The sequence below is a fragment of the Hesperophylax consimilis genome, chromosome 20, assembly GCF_061612785.1.
Source record: "Hesperophylax consimilis isolate HC1 chromosome 20, BYU_Hcon_1.0, whole genome shotgun sequence".
Lineage (NCBI taxonomy): Eukaryota > Metazoa > Arthropoda > Insecta > Trichoptera > Limnephilidae > Hesperophylax > Hesperophylax consimilis.
In genome coordinates this window covers 26,213,109-26,231,946 of record NC_142855.1, presented here as the reverse complement: position 1 = coordinate 26,231,946, position 18,838 = coordinate 26,213,109, and the positions used below count along the sequence as shown (strand labels likewise).

At 34.8% G+C, this 18,838-nt stretch overlaps 1 protein-coding gene across 2 annotated transcripts; it reads left to right on the top strand.

Annotated features, from left to right (window-relative positions):
- The first annotated feature begins 2,113 nt into the window (after positions 1-2,113).
- LOC149414441 (uncharacterized) lies at positions 2,114-8,566 on the top strand. Of its 2 annotated transcripts, XM_089643844.1 has the most exons (4): positions 2,114-2,291; positions 2,434-2,632; positions 2,730-2,791; positions 8,511-8,566. In XM_089643844.1, exons 1-4 carry the CDS (start codon positions 2,121-2,123, stop codon positions 8,514-8,516), a joined length of 438 nt encoding a protein of 145 aa, XP_089499970.1. In that variant the 5' UTR covers positions 2,114-2,120; the 3' UTR covers positions 8,517-8,566. The 2 variants fall into 2 exon arrangements, with proteins under 2 accessions (XP_089499970.1, XP_089499969.1); XM_089643843.1 differs by lacking the exon at positions 8,511-8,566 and having other exon boundaries at positions 2,730-2,940.
- The last annotated feature ends 10,272 nt before the right edge of the window (positions 8,567-18,838 follow it).

Genomic DNA, 18,838 nt, shown 5'->3' with positions numbered 1-18,838 from the left:
CAAATATGAAGAAAGCGATTCTTTGGAAAAAAATACCACTAGTTCGTTGCGCAATTCAAACAATCTTGATAATACTTTCCTTTGGAAATCCATCTTACTTCCGTGTGAAGAAGAAGTGATTGATGCTGACTTTCTATATCTTCACACACTTTTTTAAAAAGTCTCAATTGGAGCGGACGTGATTTAACGTAATTCACAATTTGTACGGCTTGATTGAGAACTTTCTTTACCTCGTGTGGTATTTTTTTACGACAAGGGTATGTCGATGTAAAACGCAGTGACTGCTGCTGCATTTAGGTGCAACATTCTTATTTCTTGTTACAGTACCTTTTATTTTGCCAGTCAAAGCGGCAGCTCCATCGCTACATACATCGACACATTTGTTCAAATGAATATTATGTACATTCATGTAATTATCAATGACTTTGAAAATTTCTTCTCCAGTGGTGTTGGTCTCCAAAGGAGCACAAATAAACAAATCCTCTTCAATAGATCCCCCGAAGGGGTATCTTACGAAAACAAGCAGTATTGATAGTCCAGCGACATCTGTACTTTTGTCGAGTTGCATTGCAAACATTTCACTACTTTTCAATCTACAAAACAATTCATCTTCAATGTGGTCAGATATTTTATGGATTGGATCAGATATGATATGAACTCGGAACTGCTGCAACTTTCTTCGCTGCGTCTTCGCCAAGTACACACTTGAAAATTTCTGTCATACAGGGTTTTATTAAAGTCTCTGCAATCGTGTGTGGTTTGCCAGCACGAGCAATCCTGTAACTTAACAGGAATGATGCTTCGGTGGCATTCTCAGTTTTAACATATTTATGTAAAATAGCCACACTGGTTTTATGTGCATCTTTGTATCTTTTAAAAAAGTCTAAGCTTTTGTCTTTTAATTGCGGGTGGTTGGTATTAAGATGTCGTTTTAGCTTTGCAGGTGCCAGAGAGCTATTTCATATGATTTTGTTTGCAGATAACGCATTGACCATCCGGATTCTCAAGCATTCCTATAGAAATAAATCCAAAGGACAAGTAAGATTCGTCATATTTTCTCTTTTTTGAAGAAGTGTTGTCCTGAGATTGCCCAGCCCCTTTAGTCGTTGGTGTATTTTGTCTATCCTGCTCAGGACAATATCCTTCAGTATTTACGATATCCTGGAATGAAATAAAAACATTAGTAATGTGACGGCAAGATGCAGTTTGGTGTTGGCTTAAAAGAACAGTCCCACCCCAAATCTTCTTTTGGCACAGTCTGGAATTTGACCCCTTTTTCGGGATGATTCGTGATTAATTTATATCAAAATTAGATGTCATTTGCTGTTTAAAAGGCTAGAGTCGAAACCCATGCGTCAGTTATACTACATTAAAGTAATTTGTCAGGGTTGTCACGGTTGTCACCAATCAAAATAGATTCATGAACTAGGCCTAAATGATTACTATTGCTAGGTAAGTATAATTTAATTACGGATAAATCAACAGCTTCTTCTGAAATACTTTCATTATTTGCTGACGATGAACTTGATGAAGCACTTATGCCACTTTGTAAACGCCCTGTTTTGAGCCAGTTATCCATTTTTTTAATAAAGGCTGAAATAAAAAATAACATGAATATGAATAAATCGTTTTTATTTGTTTTGGCACTATCTGCAATTGGTAACAAATAAAAAAAATACTTACCTAAAACGGATACCGTAAGTGCAAGATTATAAGAACAGGAATAACAATATCACTGGAATGTCACAGTTCTCTCATGTCACAGTCATACACCCGTATTCAGAATCGATCTTTCAAGGTTGCCTTACTCAAGTGTATTCCTTACTCAAGGGAAAGAATCGACCAACCTTACCTTTAACGCTTCAATTCAGAATCCACACATGGAACTTTTTTCATCAAGGTGTGTACCTTATGTCTACGCCGAAATAAAGTTGGGACGTCATCCGAAATTTGTGGATGTTGCGCTATAATAATCACAACACTCCCCGTTTTGTGACAAGTTGTACGTTTATCTATGCTATTCTCTATGGATTTAAATGTCTACGCCGAGTTGCATATTATCAACCCGCTGTCAGACTCCATAAGTTCGTTGTTTCGTGTTTTGTGAGTTTTTTTAAAAAATGAATTCGCGTATTGTGGTCACACCCAATGAGAAGAAATGTTTGGTTGATTTGATATGCAAATATCCAGCCATTTCTTCCATTGCCACAAATCACCAGCAGCTCGGAGATAAGAAAAATGCTTGGGACAAGGTGACGGATGAATTTAACTCGATCGCCGACAATCGAAAGGTATTTATCGTTTGTAATTACAATACCAACCAACCATCACGTCGTTTCATCCACATTCATATATCCATCATAATTTTCTGTTATTCCCACTCCGTAATAGTACCTATACTAGATTATAATACCGTATTGAATTCCTTTTTAGCGATCTCAAGCGCAGCTCAAGAAATGTTGGGACAACCTAAAAACAAAAAGGAAGTTGGTGCTCAAGACGGGAGGGGGCAGACTGTCACCAAGTGCTTCCCAGGAGCATCATCCAATCGACAGCGTGCTGGACTTGGTGACAAATGTCGAAATCATTTTCAGCAACGACAGCGATCGCACTATTTGCGAATCGCCTGATGGTTAGTAGAAAGTTATGTGATATATAATGGCACAACCAAGTTGGTTTAATTTGAAATTCCGAGAGGAAATGTTAACAAAATATTGTATATGTTTCAGATACCGCTGTGCCCAGCACATCTTACCTTGGACTGGTCAGTCGACAGAATTGCCTGTGTTTGGTAAGTCAGTTTTTGATAATGTAACTGATTATTTTGAATTTAACAAAAATGCATGTCTAGTAATTTTTATTTATATTGTTGCATTCATATTTAAAGCTAATAAATAATATAAGTTGATAACTAGCAAACAGGTCTGAAATTAGTTGCCTTTTGAAACTCAAAAATTATTAACACTAAATACATCAATAAGTTCACAGTGTTTATTTATTGTTTTTGTGTTTAATTCGTAGAACTCCATTTAATTTTTTTTTTTTATAAATTTAATTTAGATTAAATTTGATAATATTATTATTAAGTTCTGCAAGTGTTTTAGTTTTTTATTATTGTGACAGCTGTTTCGGCTTACAAGGCCATTTTCAAACTGTGGTTAGTCCACATTGAGACGACGTTTTTATACTATTTCAAATGTAAATTTTGAAGGTGCATACATTGATTTATTACTGGTTACACCGATGACATGATCTATTGTTGGTTAAACCAATCTATGTTTTCCCCTCAGTAAATGGTAATGGGTTCTGGTAATGGTAATGGTAATGGGTCCTGGTAATGGGTTCTTAATTAAGTCATTAGTAAATAATTAAGAACCCATTACCATTTACTGAGGGGAAAACATAGATTGGTTTAACCAACAATAGATCATGTCATCGGTGTAACCAGTAATAAATCAATGTATGCACCTTCAAAATTTACATTTGAAATAGTATAAAAACGTCGTCTCAATGTGGACTAACCACAGTTTGAAAATGGCCTTGTAAGCCGAAACAGCTGTCACAATAATAAAAAACTAAAACACTTGCAGAACTTAATAATAATATTATCAAATTTAATCTAAATTAAATTTATAAAAAAAAAAAAAAAAAAAAAAAAAAAAAAAAAAAAAAAAAAAAAAAAAAAAAAAAAAAAAAAAAAAGTTCACAGTGTTTGTTTGCGCGGTGGTGTATTCTTAGAATTAGTGAATAAAAAGAGTAGTTAGTATTGAGGTTATTGTTATATTTTAAAGTGTCTGCTTTGAGTTTGTCTGGCAGGTACATTCATATAAATTAATTCCAATAATTCAGGGCTTTCAATTAGAGATTTGATAATTTTGAATAAAAACTATATATAAGTTAGAAGTCTTCTCTCTAGAAGTCTGGTTTGGGTGCGTAAGTTATTGTAATTTATAAATTCGATGGAAATATTTATTTTAAAATTGATGTACCGAAGGAATTTATTTTATACCTTTGTAAGGCATGAGAATGGACTTTGTAGTACGGTGACCATACTGTTGAATTGTATTCTAATTAACTTGGTACTAATGAGCAATATAGATGTTTTAAAGTTAACACATTTTTAAACTTTGCCCCGATTCTCAAAATAAAACCGAGCATTCTCATCCCATCGCTTGTAGTTTTATCGATGTGTAAGTTAAACTGCAGACTCTCGTGGAATAAGACACCGAGATCTCGAATCTGTTAAACTCGAAGAAGATTAGCGCCATTAATTGAATAAGAACCTTTGCAGAAACTAATAATCTGCTCAGTTTGATACGATGGATGCGTTTAAGGCATTAACCATATCATTGGTGTATTATATTAAATCTGAAGATCTGATCTTCCTTTAATAAATCCATCTTGAAGGGGTGAGATTACTCGTTTAAATTGAGATATCAACTTTTCTAGTACTAGGCTTTCGAAAAGTTTGGGTAAAGAAGACATTACGCATATTGGCCTATAATTTGTTACTTCGCTCTTATTTCCTTTTTTGAAAATAGGTGTCAAATGACTGAACTTCCAAAGGACAGGAAACACACCTGATGAGAGTGACTTCATAAATATCTTATGTATGGGATGTGACAATGGATGCATACAATTTACTAGGAATCTAGGTGGAACTTTATCGGATCCTGCAGATTTACGGGAATCGAGACTCGTCAGCTTAGATATAACGTCATCTATAGTTACTGTACAGTCAGATATAACAAGGTTCTCAACCATGTTAGAACAAGAGTACTCACTGTCTACACTTTTACTAACATATACACCACCAAAAAACTCAGCAAACAGATAAACAGTTTCCTGTAGATTTTGTGATAGTTTACAATCGAATGACATAATACTCGGTATATAAGTTGATTTTCTTTTTGGGATTTAACATATTTCCAAAAGAATTTTAAGTCTTCTACGAGAGAGTCTTTGACAACACACACCCCCGCCTCCGAGTCGGTTACACCGGCTGAGAGCAGCGGCGTTAACGTCAAGCAAACCCCCCGCACCGAGCCGCCCTCCTGCCCATTGTTATCATACAGTGCCGCCTTACGCAATAAAAACAAAATTTTAGTCGTAGGAACCAATGACTCGAGTAAGATTAAAGTAATACCCAAACAAAAATTTATTATCGTTTCACGCTTAGATCCCGACACGACGACGGAGGAAGTCATTTCCCATGTCAAAACGAATACAGCTCTCAGCTGTAATGCTGAAAAGTTTATGGCGTTTTCTAAAGAATACTCATCCTTTAAAATAGGAGTCGACGAGCAGAACATAGATTTACTACTAAAAGAAGAACTATGGCCCCGAGGAGTGGTTGTCCGTCATTTTAGATATTATAATAAACGCATTTCAGGTCAAGAAAACGCGAAAAAGCCGACCGAATCAAAATGACTGCTACTATACCAGAACGTGCGAGGACTCAGGTCTAAGATGAATCAATTTCTAGAAAATGTTCTTAACCAAGAACATAAATTCATCGTGATTACGGAGTCTTGGCTAAACGATTCGATATTTAACGCGCAAATTTTCGACAGCAGATACACAGTTTTCCGAAAAGACAGAAGCACTCAACAAACACGAGGTGGTGGACTACTGCTCGCTTTACTAAACGAAGAAAACATGCGAGCCGAACGACTTTCCCATCTGGAAACGGGAGACGAAAATTTATGGGTCAAAGTCACAATTCAAGGCTTATGTTTATTTATTTGTTCTGTTTATATCCCACCCAGTTCAAAAACGCATATTTACACGACTTTTTTCGAAACTTTAATTAGTAACTTAACTTACCTTGTTGATAAAAAAATCTTAGTGATTGGTGATTTTAACATTAATTCTTCACAAAATCCACGTGCAGTGAACACTGAGCTTTTATATGTTATGGAACTTTTTCAATTGAAGCAGTTTAATACAGTACTTAACTCATGTAATCGTACTTTGGATCTAGTATTAAGTAACTTTAGTATGTTTACAAAAAAATCCGATTTCTGTCTTGTTCAAGAAGATAATTATCACCCGACACTTGTGTCAGAAATTAGTCTTGATCATGACAGACCGTTGAAAAGTCGTTGTTTACATTCAGAAAATAACTTTCGTGGTTGGAATTTCTGCAAAGGAGACTTTGAGAAGCTGTACAGCCAATTGCGTGACCACAATTGGCTGGCTATCTTGGAGATCTCCGATGTTGACGAAGCAGTTAAGTACTTCTACGATACCCTATACGCGTATTTTGACAAATGTTTTCTAAGAAAAAAAGCGCCGCGAAATGAAAACTATCCTAGATGGTTTTCGCGTGAGATTATCGGGGACATAAAGACGAAGCTTGTATACCATCGACGGTGGAAACGATCAGGTTTGGATAGTGAACACGAGTTATTCAAATCCTATCGTACAAAAATTAAACATAACATTTCAATAGCACACAAAAAATATATTGTGGAGGTAGAGAATAATGTTAAACACGATCCAAAGTCATTTTGGAAATATGTTTCTGACAAAAAAAATGACAGAGGCCTCTTAAATCATATTATTCTGAATGATTGTACTTACAAAGGAACTGACGTACCGGAAGCTTTCGCAAAATATTTCCAATCTGTCTATAATCCAGAAAAAGCTGATTTTGATTCTTACGTACCAGGACAGATTGGATTGACAAAAGCTCAAAACATATCTATAGAAAACGTTAATAACATGGATTTCAGTTTAGCAATAAGAAAATTGAAACCAAAAACATCATTTGGCCCTGATTTCATTCCACCCTTCGTCATTAAGGGTTGTTCTGAACCACTGTCTAATCCACTTCTACATATATTTAATCTTACGATTAAAAACGGAATTTTTCCTAAACTGTGGAAGCTGTCAAAAGTTACCCCTCTACATAAAGATGGTGACAAGTGTCAGGCAACCAATTACCGTCCTATAGCAATTCTTTCCGCACCTGCCAAGTTATTCGAAATAATTATTCATAAATATGTATATGCCAAGGTTGAACCATTCTTGATCGAACAACAACACGGATTTCGACGTGGCCGATCAACCACTACAAACTTGATGGCATATACTGATTACGTGGCGAGAGCGCTCGATAATAATGAGCAAGTTGACACGTCATACCATGACTTTGCGAAAGCTTTCGATAAGGTTGATCACTTAGTGCTCTTAAGTAGGCTTGAAGAAATTGGTTTTTCCGAAAACTTAATTAAACTCTTTGCTAACTATTTAAAAAAAAGGGAACAATTCGTTTCCTATGGTGGTTTTAACTCTAACGCGTATCCTACAAACTCTGGTGTGCCGCAGGGTTCCAATTTAGGACCCTTATTGTTTCTAATTTTTATAAATAATATTCGGGGAAAAATCAAATTCGTCCGTTTTTTACTTTTTGCAGATGATATTAAACTGTTCTTAAGAATAAGATCATTAGAAGACTGTAAAAAGCTCCAGGAAGATATAAATGCAATTATTGACTGGAGTATTGACAGCAAACTCGGTTTCAACTTCCAAAAATGCTCAGTTATGTGTTTTACGAGGTCACAAAAGATCGTATATTTTAATTACAAAATGAAAGATACATCACTAAAGCATACGGTGACTTATAAGGACTTAGGAATTGTGTATGACGCTCGCTTAACATTTCACGCTCACATTGAAAAGATCTGTAAATCAGCTACAAGAATGTTAGGTTTTGTCATACACAATTCAAAGGAACTGACAAACCTTGCAGTCATTAGGCTGCTTTACTTTAGCTTAGTGCGTAGCATTCTCGAGAGTGGATCTCAGGTATGGGGGCCAGAGGACACTGTCTATGTACTAATGGTCGAGAAAATTCAAAAGAAATTTTTACGATACCTCTATATGAGAGAGTTTGGTTTTTACCCATGGCTGTTTCCAACAGCATTTATCTCGGGAATGCTGAATATCTGCAGCCTTAGTTCCAGACGGGACGTCGCATTATTGATGATGGCTTACAAGCTTCTGAATGGTTTAGTATCAATTCCAGACATTCTGTCAAAAATAGGACTTTATGTCCCGGATAATTTCACGAGAGGCCGCCAACACAGGCTTTTAATTCTTCCCAGGTCCAGAACTAACTTACCAATGGTGATGCCCCTGGGAAGACTCACTAGGTTAATTAACTCCCTTCCAGCTAACTTGGATATTTTCCATATGTCCTACAACGACTTTAAGCGCGAAATATTGTATTTGTTTTAACTGTATACTTATGTATAATTTTTTTTCCATATTTTGTTTACCGCTTTTGCATATGTTTTAACTGTATACTTATGTATAAAATTTTCTTCAATAATTTGTTTACCGCTTTTGCAATGTATTGGTTTTTGTACTGTTTTTGCAAATAAATAAAATAAAATAAAAAAATAAAAATAAAATAAAATATGTCTATACATTATTAGTTGTCAAATTAAATCAAAGGTAATATTTGAGATACAAATATTATAAAAAGTATTTTCAATTTTCAGATATGACAAGAATACCGAGGGAGAGAATACCACTTTACGCATTTAAAGAGTCCATAAAAATTTTTTAAGGTTTTTATTCTCGCGGCTCTATGGACGTTACCCTTGGCTTTACCCATCGATTTATATATTAGGCATGACCAATTACCACTCCCTAGAGACACGTAGAGGTATTGCTTTGCTTAAATATTTTTTCCAACTAATAAACGGTCACTTATCTAATAATGAGACACTGGCCCAATTAAATTTTTTTGTACCAGAGTCTCACTCTCGAGGACGTCATCACAATCTTCTATATAGTAGAGCAAGCCGCACTAATTTATTAATGAACTCACCTGTAGGGAGAGCTACGTACTTTTTGAATGCGGTAGATAAAAAATTAGATTTTTTTTTTGTGTCCTATAGCGCATTTGCGAGATTTTTGGCATTGCATATACACTGCATAAATGGTACAATTATAACGTCTTAGGCTTTATTACCTGTAATTGTTATAAATAAATGTACAAATTATATATATAAATAAATAAATAAATAAAAATAAATACACCCCAGCTGCCAACACGTCGCATGATTCCCAAGAGAGGTGACTATGTTCATATTTTTATTTGCCACGATTCATTAGTAATTTTACAATAAAATAGGCTTAGACAAATTACGCCAGGTATCTTAGCGTAATTATTTACTTAGTTTTTGCCGGAGTAGCCGCTCGCATAACTGTGTCCTGTTTTCGGATTTTTTTTTAATCTTAGACAACAGTACATCACATTGTTCTTCCGAAATTCGCAAATGATTGCAATAGCCTTCGGTATCTTCTAACGCCATCTCTCTCAATATAGTTTTAGAAGCATTCAATTCGTTTCTCCTTATAATCCATTTTCTAGCCCTCATAGGACATTTTTCACGCTTTTTCATATTCTGAAGTTCGTTCCGGAAAAGGTCCAAAATCATAGGGACGCACGCAGCGATAACTTCACTTGACGCCATCTTAACTAACTAACTAACCAACCATCACGCCGTTTCCCCGCAGGGGTAGGCAGAGAGGACGGACCGCCAAACAACTCGGTCTTGGCACACACTCCTTGCCTCATTCACATTCATACATCGTCTCATACATACTCTTCTATTGTTCTGACTCTTGACATGGCCCGACTCAAGTATCTGATTCACTTGGTCGTGCCATGTCTTCCTCGGGCGTCCCCGACTTCTGCTACCATTCACATTTGCATCGTATATTCTCCTTACACTCCTTTCTTCGCTCATTCACTTGACGCCATCTCGATTAACAATATTGGTTCGAATTAAATTGAAACGTCTGAACGATATATTGTTCAACTAAAAACGCCCTTTTCTGAACGGGGCATAACAGAGAGGCTATATACAACCTCTTCCTGGAAAAGTTATACTTCTCAGGAAGCCTAAACCTATTATTTATATTGTTGACTAATCGGGTTTGTAATGTTGTCTTGTTTCAGACAGTGGGCAGGTGGTTCGGGACGAGGCAGAGATTCGCTGCCAGCGATCCACAAATTTGATGAAAAACGATGAAGAATATCACCAAATTAGAATGAAGATTGCCAAGGAACAGAGACAGGCTGCCCGGGAACAGACGGAGATTGCTCGGCAGGCTGCCCGAGAACAGACGGATATTGCCTGGGAGCAATTAAAAGCAGCCCGTCTGTAAACCAGATTATTGGAAATAAGTGTTCAAAAAGCTGAAGCTGAACAAATAATAAAATAAATAAAAAAATGTTAATCTCCATTAGATATTTTATTTATTTTCTATTTTAATTTAACTAGTAATAACATCCGACATGGTGTCATTTCAAAGTACATATTACAAAAATAAAACTTTTCACCAGTCGTTACTTATTTATTTATTTATTTGGAAAAGTTGACAGCAAATCTTTAATTAAAAAATGATACAATAATAATATTATTAATTATGCCAATTATGAACTTTCCACTGATGAATAGTTAATGGTGTTACAATGGTGTACAATGGCATAGAGATGTTCTCTTAAATTAATTTCTTGTTTAGTTAGAAAATATTAAAAATATTAAAATAAAGGAGGGTGGGGGGGAGGAGGGGGAAATATAGGATAAGGATTAAGAGGCAAAGGACGGAAATATATATGGAAATGAACTTCTAGTTTGAGTTTTGTTGATTATTGAGTTTTTGTTTTATGTCGCGTAAAGTCGAGTAAAATATGTCAATATGGTAATAATTTAAGTTAAAAGAGTGTGTGGATCTGTAGATAAATGAGTTTTGTTTGGAATTCGTCTTACAATGAGGGAGATTAAAAGTAAGCGACTGTCTGCTGTTGCGATTGGGAACATGGAATAATAGGCGTTGAAGAAGATCAGGACTATCGATTAAATTGTGTGTAATATTGAATAACATTACCGAATCTGCTATATTTCTTCGGAGAGTTAACGTCTGTATATTGAAGAACTTTGCAGAGTCTGCATTACTGATATGAGATCGAAAAGAGCGGAAATTAAGGTACCTTAAAAATCTATTTTGAACACTTTCAATTCTATTTTTATGTATTGCATAGCCTGGGTTTCACACTTGTGATGCGTATTCAAAGATACTACGAACGTATGAGAAATACAGTGTTTTGAAAGTAGCAATATCTTTGAATTGTTTACAGGAACGGATTATGAAACCCAGCATAGAAGATGCGTTAGTGACTACGTGGTCAATATGTTTATTGAAATTCAGTTTACTATCAAGTATTATTATATTACTATCAAGGTCCTTAATTTCTGATTTGGTACATAAAGGTTGATGATTAATTGAGTATTCGTGTATAAATATGTTTTTGTTTCTAGTAAAGCGTACGATGAAGCATTTGGATATATTTATTTCCAGACAATGGGCATTAACATACGCGTTTAAACGTTGTAAATCCTTTTGCAGCTTGTGACAGTCTTCGATTGATTTTATAGGTGAGAAGATTTTCATGTCATCTGCATATAGGATGGTCTGCGAGTGTAAAAAGCAGTGACCAATATCATTGATATAGATATTAAATAGTAACGGTCCTAACAGGCTGCCCTGAGGAACTCCCGATGTAACAGCAACAGAGTCGGATTTAAATCCAGCAACCACTACTATTTGACTACGGTTGGAGATATAAGAAGAGAGCCAACGATAAAGATTGCCGTGAATACCAATCTTTAAAAGCTTGTTCAACAAGGTTGAGTGATCGACCTTGTCAAACGCCTTACTATAGTCGGTGTAGACAGTGTCCACTTGTGTTCTGTTATCCAAATTATCCTGCAGGTACTCTGTGAAGGTTAAAAGATTTGTGGTTGTAGATTTACCACTAATGAAACCGTGTTGGGTCGTATTCAGGCTGGGCTTAAGAGCAGAATATAGTTGGTCATAGACTATTTTTTCAAAAATTTTGTTAAATATACAAAGTTTGGAGATTGGCCTGTAGTTTTTAACGTCTGTTTTTTGCCATTTTTGAAAATAGGAGACACATAAGCAGATTTCCATATAACAAGGACAGTGCAATCGGTTAGGGAACGATTGAAAATTAAAGAAAGGGGTAAGGCTAGATTGTGTGCACATTGTTTGATAAAGATTGAAGGTATTTCGTCAGGACCGGCACCTTTGCGAGTATCAATTTCCTTAAGGTATTTTAAGACAATTTCTCGTGTCACCTCAATATTGCTTATATTGGATGTATGGTTCCCGACGTCAGTTGGATCAAGGGTAAGTGGATCGGAGGGTTTACTGAAAACTGAACTGAAATATTTTGAAAATAAATTTGCAATTTCCGTTCCATTATTGGCTTTCAGCTCTCACCTTGGGATGCGTTAGAAGATTTGACGTGTTACATTAGATATGGTGTTATTTACCAGTTCCATTACACATCACAAAAATATAACTTTTCACTAGTCTTTACATTAGCTATGGTGTCCTTTCACAGTTCATTGATTTTGGAAATCATTTCCACTATGAAAAATGTCTTTGTATAAATGAATCTCTAATCAATCTGCCTGATGCTGACTGCACCACCGAATTCACAGGTATATTTCTGCCCTCATGCCGCCCAAAATGCTGGTCGTTTGAAGTTATACACATGTTGTGCAAAATGGCACAAGCAACTATAATGTCAGTCGTATTGGACAATTTATTTTCTAATTTTCTTCTCAAGCACGGAAATCTCCTTTTCCATACGCCAAATAGTCTCTCGACTACATTGCGGGTGGAAATTTGCGCTTTGTTATATTTCTCCTTAGCCTCATTAACCGGATTTAAAACTGGCGTGAAAAGGTAATTTGTCTGGCCATATCCACTGTCCCCGAGGAGAATTCCTGAAATTCTTTTCTGTTCAAACTTTAGGCAGCATGCGCTGTTTAGAAATATCCTGGAATCGTGGGTGGAACCAGGCCACCTGGCGACAATGTCCAAAAATTCTAAACTGGGGCAGAAACTGCTTGCACGTTGATGGAGAACCATCCTTTCCTATTGCGAAAAGATTCCCCTATTACTCGGCTTGGGCTCTTGATGGCAATGTGAGTACAATCAATGCACCCGACTACTCCTGGAAATTGAGCTCTCGAGTAAAAGAGTTTTCGATTTTCAGCGTAGTCCTCAGGCCGTCGAGGAAAATGAATGAACTCCATTAATCGTCGCGCCAATCCCGAGGAAATCTTTTGCACCACTCTGCTGGAGGTTGGTTGGCTTAGGTTATGAAGATCTCCCGCGACAATCTAAAGTAGTAAATAAAAAAGGTTAACATCTTGTTTTCCTCTGTGCATTCTTTGTTGATTTCAAGTCAGTATAAAACTAATATTTTTTTATTTTTTTTTATTTGAATATACAAACACATTACAATAATTTACAAATGTAAATATTTTGAGGCTGATTGCGAAAAAATTAGAATTTTTTAAAATTGCCCAACTCAATTGATAAATTATTTCTCGTGTTTGAGTTGGGGAGTGTTGTGAGTCATTATGGTTTATAGGTTGTAAAATTTCACTAGTTGATGTAGCTAAAAATTAACAAAATAGCTATAAAATTAGATGATAAATTTGATAACACTATATAATTAAGAAAATAAGAAATTTAATTACAAACTAAAAAATAAAAAATATAACTTAAATAATATAATAGTTACTAAACTTAGAAAAAATAAGAAATAAAAATGTACTTATTAGGTACGAAATAATAGTAGGTAGGTACAGTACTGGTAGTAAATTGTTCAAAGACCGAGCTGGCAATCTTGTATGAAATGGGTACTTAATAAAATGCAACTACAATAAACGCATATTAGCACATATTAGGAAGCGGATAATATAACTTTAGAGGATATGTATTTTTTTTTAATATTAAATTTTGTTTATATACATATTTTTTAATTAATCATTAATCAATTTTCCTAAATTCATAACGTGAATTTAGGAAAATTTAATCAATAAAAATTACAAATGAGTTCATATAAACAATTATTTGAAAAATGTATCCAATGAAATTAAAACTTGTGATTACCGTTGGGTTTATCTAAAAGTTGTTTGATTTGTGATTTGAAAGTTTTTTAATTTCTTTCAGTTTTAATTTTATCCGGAAGGACATTAAACAATTTTATACCTTGATAAGTACAATGGTGTTGACCAGCACTAGTATTACATTTAGGAATTTCTAAGTTACCACGTGATCTAGATCGGTTACTTATTTTTGTAGAAATTGTTGAATTGAAATGGTCTTTATGAATTTGTAACAGTGCATTCTTTTAAAAAAAAATTTTTAAGCTAAGAACCCTAAACGAGTCAAACAGCTCCGTGGTTGGAAACATCGATGGTTTTCTTAGGATGACTTTCAAAATTAACCTCTGAACCTTTTCTACAGGTGAAAGGTTAGTTTTGAAAGTCCCTCCCCAACCGATCATACCATATTGTAATATGGATTGGGCAAGAGAAAAATATATAATTTTAATCATATTATATGAAAGGATGTTTCTCAATCTAATGAATAAGTATATAAGTTTTCTTACTCTGGTTGCCGTATTTTGGACTTGTTCGTTCCATTTTAAGTGTCTATCTACTATGATACCCAGATACTTTATACTATTTTTGCATGTTATTGGTAAACAATTTACATTACCGCATTCTTTTTTATTTTCACATTGTGATGAATGGATTTTAATGGTTATATTGTTTTCGAAATTTTTTTCCTGGAAAGAGAATGGGATAAAATATGTTTTCTCGGTATTTAGTGAGAGACAATTTATGTCGAACCATGTTTTGAGTATGATTATATTTATATTGGCTATCCTCATTGTTTCCTCCCATGGTTTTCCTTTTGTGATAACTGCAGTGTCGTCTGCGTAAGATATGATATCTCCAACAATGGGAAGAGTGAACATTTGATTTACATATATAATAAAAAGGATTGGACCGATGACAGTTCCTTGCAGTATGCCAAAAGATGAGGTTTTGGGTTCACTAAGGGTATTATTGATTTTGACATGTTTAAATCTCTCTTTTAGGTAACTTTGGAACCATGATAGAACCATTCCGTCCAATCCAATTTGTTTTAGTTTCTCAGTGAGTTTTGAGTGCGATATGCTATCAAATGCTTTGCGGAGATCAATTAAGATTCCAAGACACTTTTCTCCATGTTCTAATTTTTGCATTATTGTTGATGTCAATTTAGTGTTAGTAGTAGTGTTGTAGTTTCTGTGTGCTGAGATTGTCCCTAAATCCAAACTGGTTTGGGTTCATTATCTTCTTATCTTTTATGTAGTTGTTGAGTTGTTTTTAACAATTTTTTCATAGATTTTTGCTATATTTGATGTGAGTGCTATGGGACGATAGTTAGAAGTGTTTTTTTCGTCACCAGATTTAAAAACAGGGGTCACAATAGTCAGCTTATAGTTGTTCGGGAATATGCCCTTCTTCAGACTAACATTTATTATATGAGCAATTGGTTTGCTGATTATCTCACGTACAGTTTTTAATGTTTTTACAGTTATGTTGTCGTAGCCAGGGCTTGCTGATCCTTGTAAACTTATTATAGCGTTTTCAACTTCTTTATCAGTTACTGAAGCAAATGTGTGGAAACCTTCTTCAAAAGTTGGGTTTAGCTCTGGTTGTTGAGTTTTTTTTTGTCTAGGATAATATTATTAGCAAGATTAGCGCCGACATCAACAAAATAATCGTTAAAGATATCACCACAAAGTTTTGTGTTTTTTTCTGTGTCAGTATCACAGACATAGGAATTAATAGACGAGAAGATAATGGCGAGGGGTAAAATCAACTCTTGAAGAACGAAGGGAGTAAGGCTGACTGTGATTCGTTAATAAATCAATCTGACAGTAAATAGGCATCTCGCATTATAATATCACCATTTAGTTCTTAAAAGTAAAATCTGCTTTTGAATGAATAGACATTTCTACATGGGAGCGCAAATTACTCGCCACATTATGAACTAATTTGCGATGTCCAAATTCGGCAAAGTAAGACAGCTTCTATTTTCAGAGTCGTAGTTAGTTTCAGAGTATTTAGTTAAGACACTTTTACAAATGTCTCATAATTTACTTACCCCAGTAAACAACGATGAGCACACTTGAGAATCGCTACATTGTGATGTGATAGTATATGTTTCTAAAACTGATCCATATAATACGGTGTGAATAAGCTTAAAATAAAGTAAAATAATGCTTACTTATGGAATGTAATACGACAATTGGGTTTATTCTCTTTTTCACATCTATTTTTACAAGTTTTCATATCACAAGTCAACATTTTGCCGTGTTATTTCGTAAAATGAACCGATAATGCCTCGACCATAGTGCGCACAAGAATGATGACGTCACGTTTTCAAATTTCACTTGAGGCCATATGCGAGCCCAGCCGGCTCAATGGAACCGGTATGGGTAGTGGGGATAATACGCTTTTAATCACTTAGGGCAGGTCTACTAATATTCATATGTCTATGGTCAGTATTGATTCCTTGATGAGTAACTTCTTTTGGAAATTTTTGTCTTGTGCTTTTGTCTGTTATTGTTTTGATAATTTTCCAGAACTCTTTGCTGTCTTGACCAGCATTTTTTAATTTATCACGAAAATATCTTTCTTTAGTCAGTCTCATTAGAAGCGTAAGTTTGTTTCGATATTTCTTGAAGAAAGTAGTGATTTTTTCGTCGTTAAGGATTTTTTTAGACTGGTGATAGTATTTTTCCTTATTTCTGATTGAAATCACTAATCCATGGGTTATCCATGGCTTTATAAATCTGTGTTTAGATTTTGTTTTAGAAATAAGTATTTGTGTAGAAAGGTTTATGTGATTTAAGAAAACAGTTTCGAAATTCTCCGCACAAGTATTTGGATTTTCCCATTCAATTATTGATGCCCAGGTTTCCATCTTAAGATTTGTTTCTAAAGTTTTCATATTTAAATAATTTTTTTCTTGTTTTTTTTTGCCAGTTTTGTTGGGGTTGGTACTTTTTTGTCTATGTTGTTAACAAATATACAGGTGTAGTGGTCAGTTATGCTGGTTTTCCATAATATCGACATGTTTTTTTCAGTGTTATTTGAGTTGCACCATATGTGATCGATAGAGGAAGGGATTTGTCCGCTGATATTTCGTGTTGCATTATTTATAGTTTAGCGAAGTCATTACATTTATATAATCATCTTTCGTTTTGCTTTGTACCCAGTGTCCGATATTAATGTTAATGTCACCAACAATAATATTAAAGGTACTTTTTTGACTCAGTAATAATTTTTCGATTTCTATAATGAAATTTGTGGAATTCGATCCGTGCGTCCGGTAGATGACAATAAAATTAGACATAATGTCGTTCACTTTTACACTCAGTTGTAAACAGTTTGCTAATTGCATTTTAATTTCTGTGACAGCGACATTGTTATATTTGTAACATTAGTGCCAATGGATGGGTGATGAAAAGATTATTGTAATAAATTAATGATGGATCTAACGATTGTGACATTAACTGGTAATTATTACCAGTTAATTATTACCAAATACAATAATCTAGTCATCTCCACAACGCGCACTGAACACAATGTATGTAGGTAGAAATGAGATCTGAGAAGGAAGTTAAATAATAGAAGGTTTTAATCATCAACAGACGCTAATTTATTAAAATAACAATTATTAAAATATTTGATCAATAAAAATAAACATGAGACTCTAAAAACATCTTATCTCCGGGCGTGTCAAGAATGCACGTAATAAAACGACATCTTGATAAAATATGACCAAAGAGCAGGTAAATTTATTAATTTAAAACTTTAAGAATCTTGTAAAGAATGTCTGAGTGGGCGCCAGCATAGTATAAATTAACTATGCATGAAGTAAAATCAGTAATCCATAATTGAATGAAAAGTAACATATTTAAAATAAAAGTTAAAATAGAACTAGACCTTTCGTAACTTGCACAATAGACCCCCATGTTCCAGTGTCGCACGAAACACACCACAGTCTCCGGAGTCCGGCCAGCAACTGCCTCCAACGAAGTCCGCTCCGCAACATGAACTCGAAACAGTAGTGCCAAGCGGAGAAAATTAACCAATGATTATTCTAATCGGGTAAGAACTCGCCGCCCAGAGTAAGCACTGCTACATTACCCCCCTTCCAAAGAAAAAAAAAATTTCCGAACGACAAATTTTTTTATGTTTTTATTTTCTTCTTATGCCTCCAAATCCAAGTCCAATAAGTGGTAAAGAGTCCCAAAATGCAGATAATGCCTCAGAAGATGAATCCAGCACGTTCTGTAGAAGTCCGTGATGTGCTCGCTGAGCAAGGATTGAAGCGCCAACACCAAGGAAGTAGAAGGAAGAATTCTCTCTGATGTAATGTCTTAATGACCTTCTTCTGTCAGCAGTGAAGAAGAATGAACTTGCGTGGCGAAGATAATGAGCCCCGATAATTGTAACACCATTTTCCAATGTTGACAACAAAGGCAATCTTGAGAAGCTGCACCCCCTTTCTGATAGCAGTGAACGGCCAGGTAGTATCCTACTAAACTGTTCCCGTAGAAGAATGTTGCTTCCCAAAGAAACGATCTTGAACAAATTGCTTCCTCGAAGAATTGATAAAAGTTTGTAAATCTTGAAATTTGTATTAGCTTGAGTTATCTTGACGTGAAGAACCGAAAAGTGATGAAGGCGACTGACTTCCTTGAGGCAAGTGAAAAGAAAGGTATGCTATGCTTGAAAAAATGGATTACTGAGCAAGGAATTTATCAACTACTGAACTGTAAACAAAAACTTGAATAAAAATAACAATTGAAATGATAAACTGTATTAAAGACTAACCAAAATTTTTATTAAAAATTTATAAAACG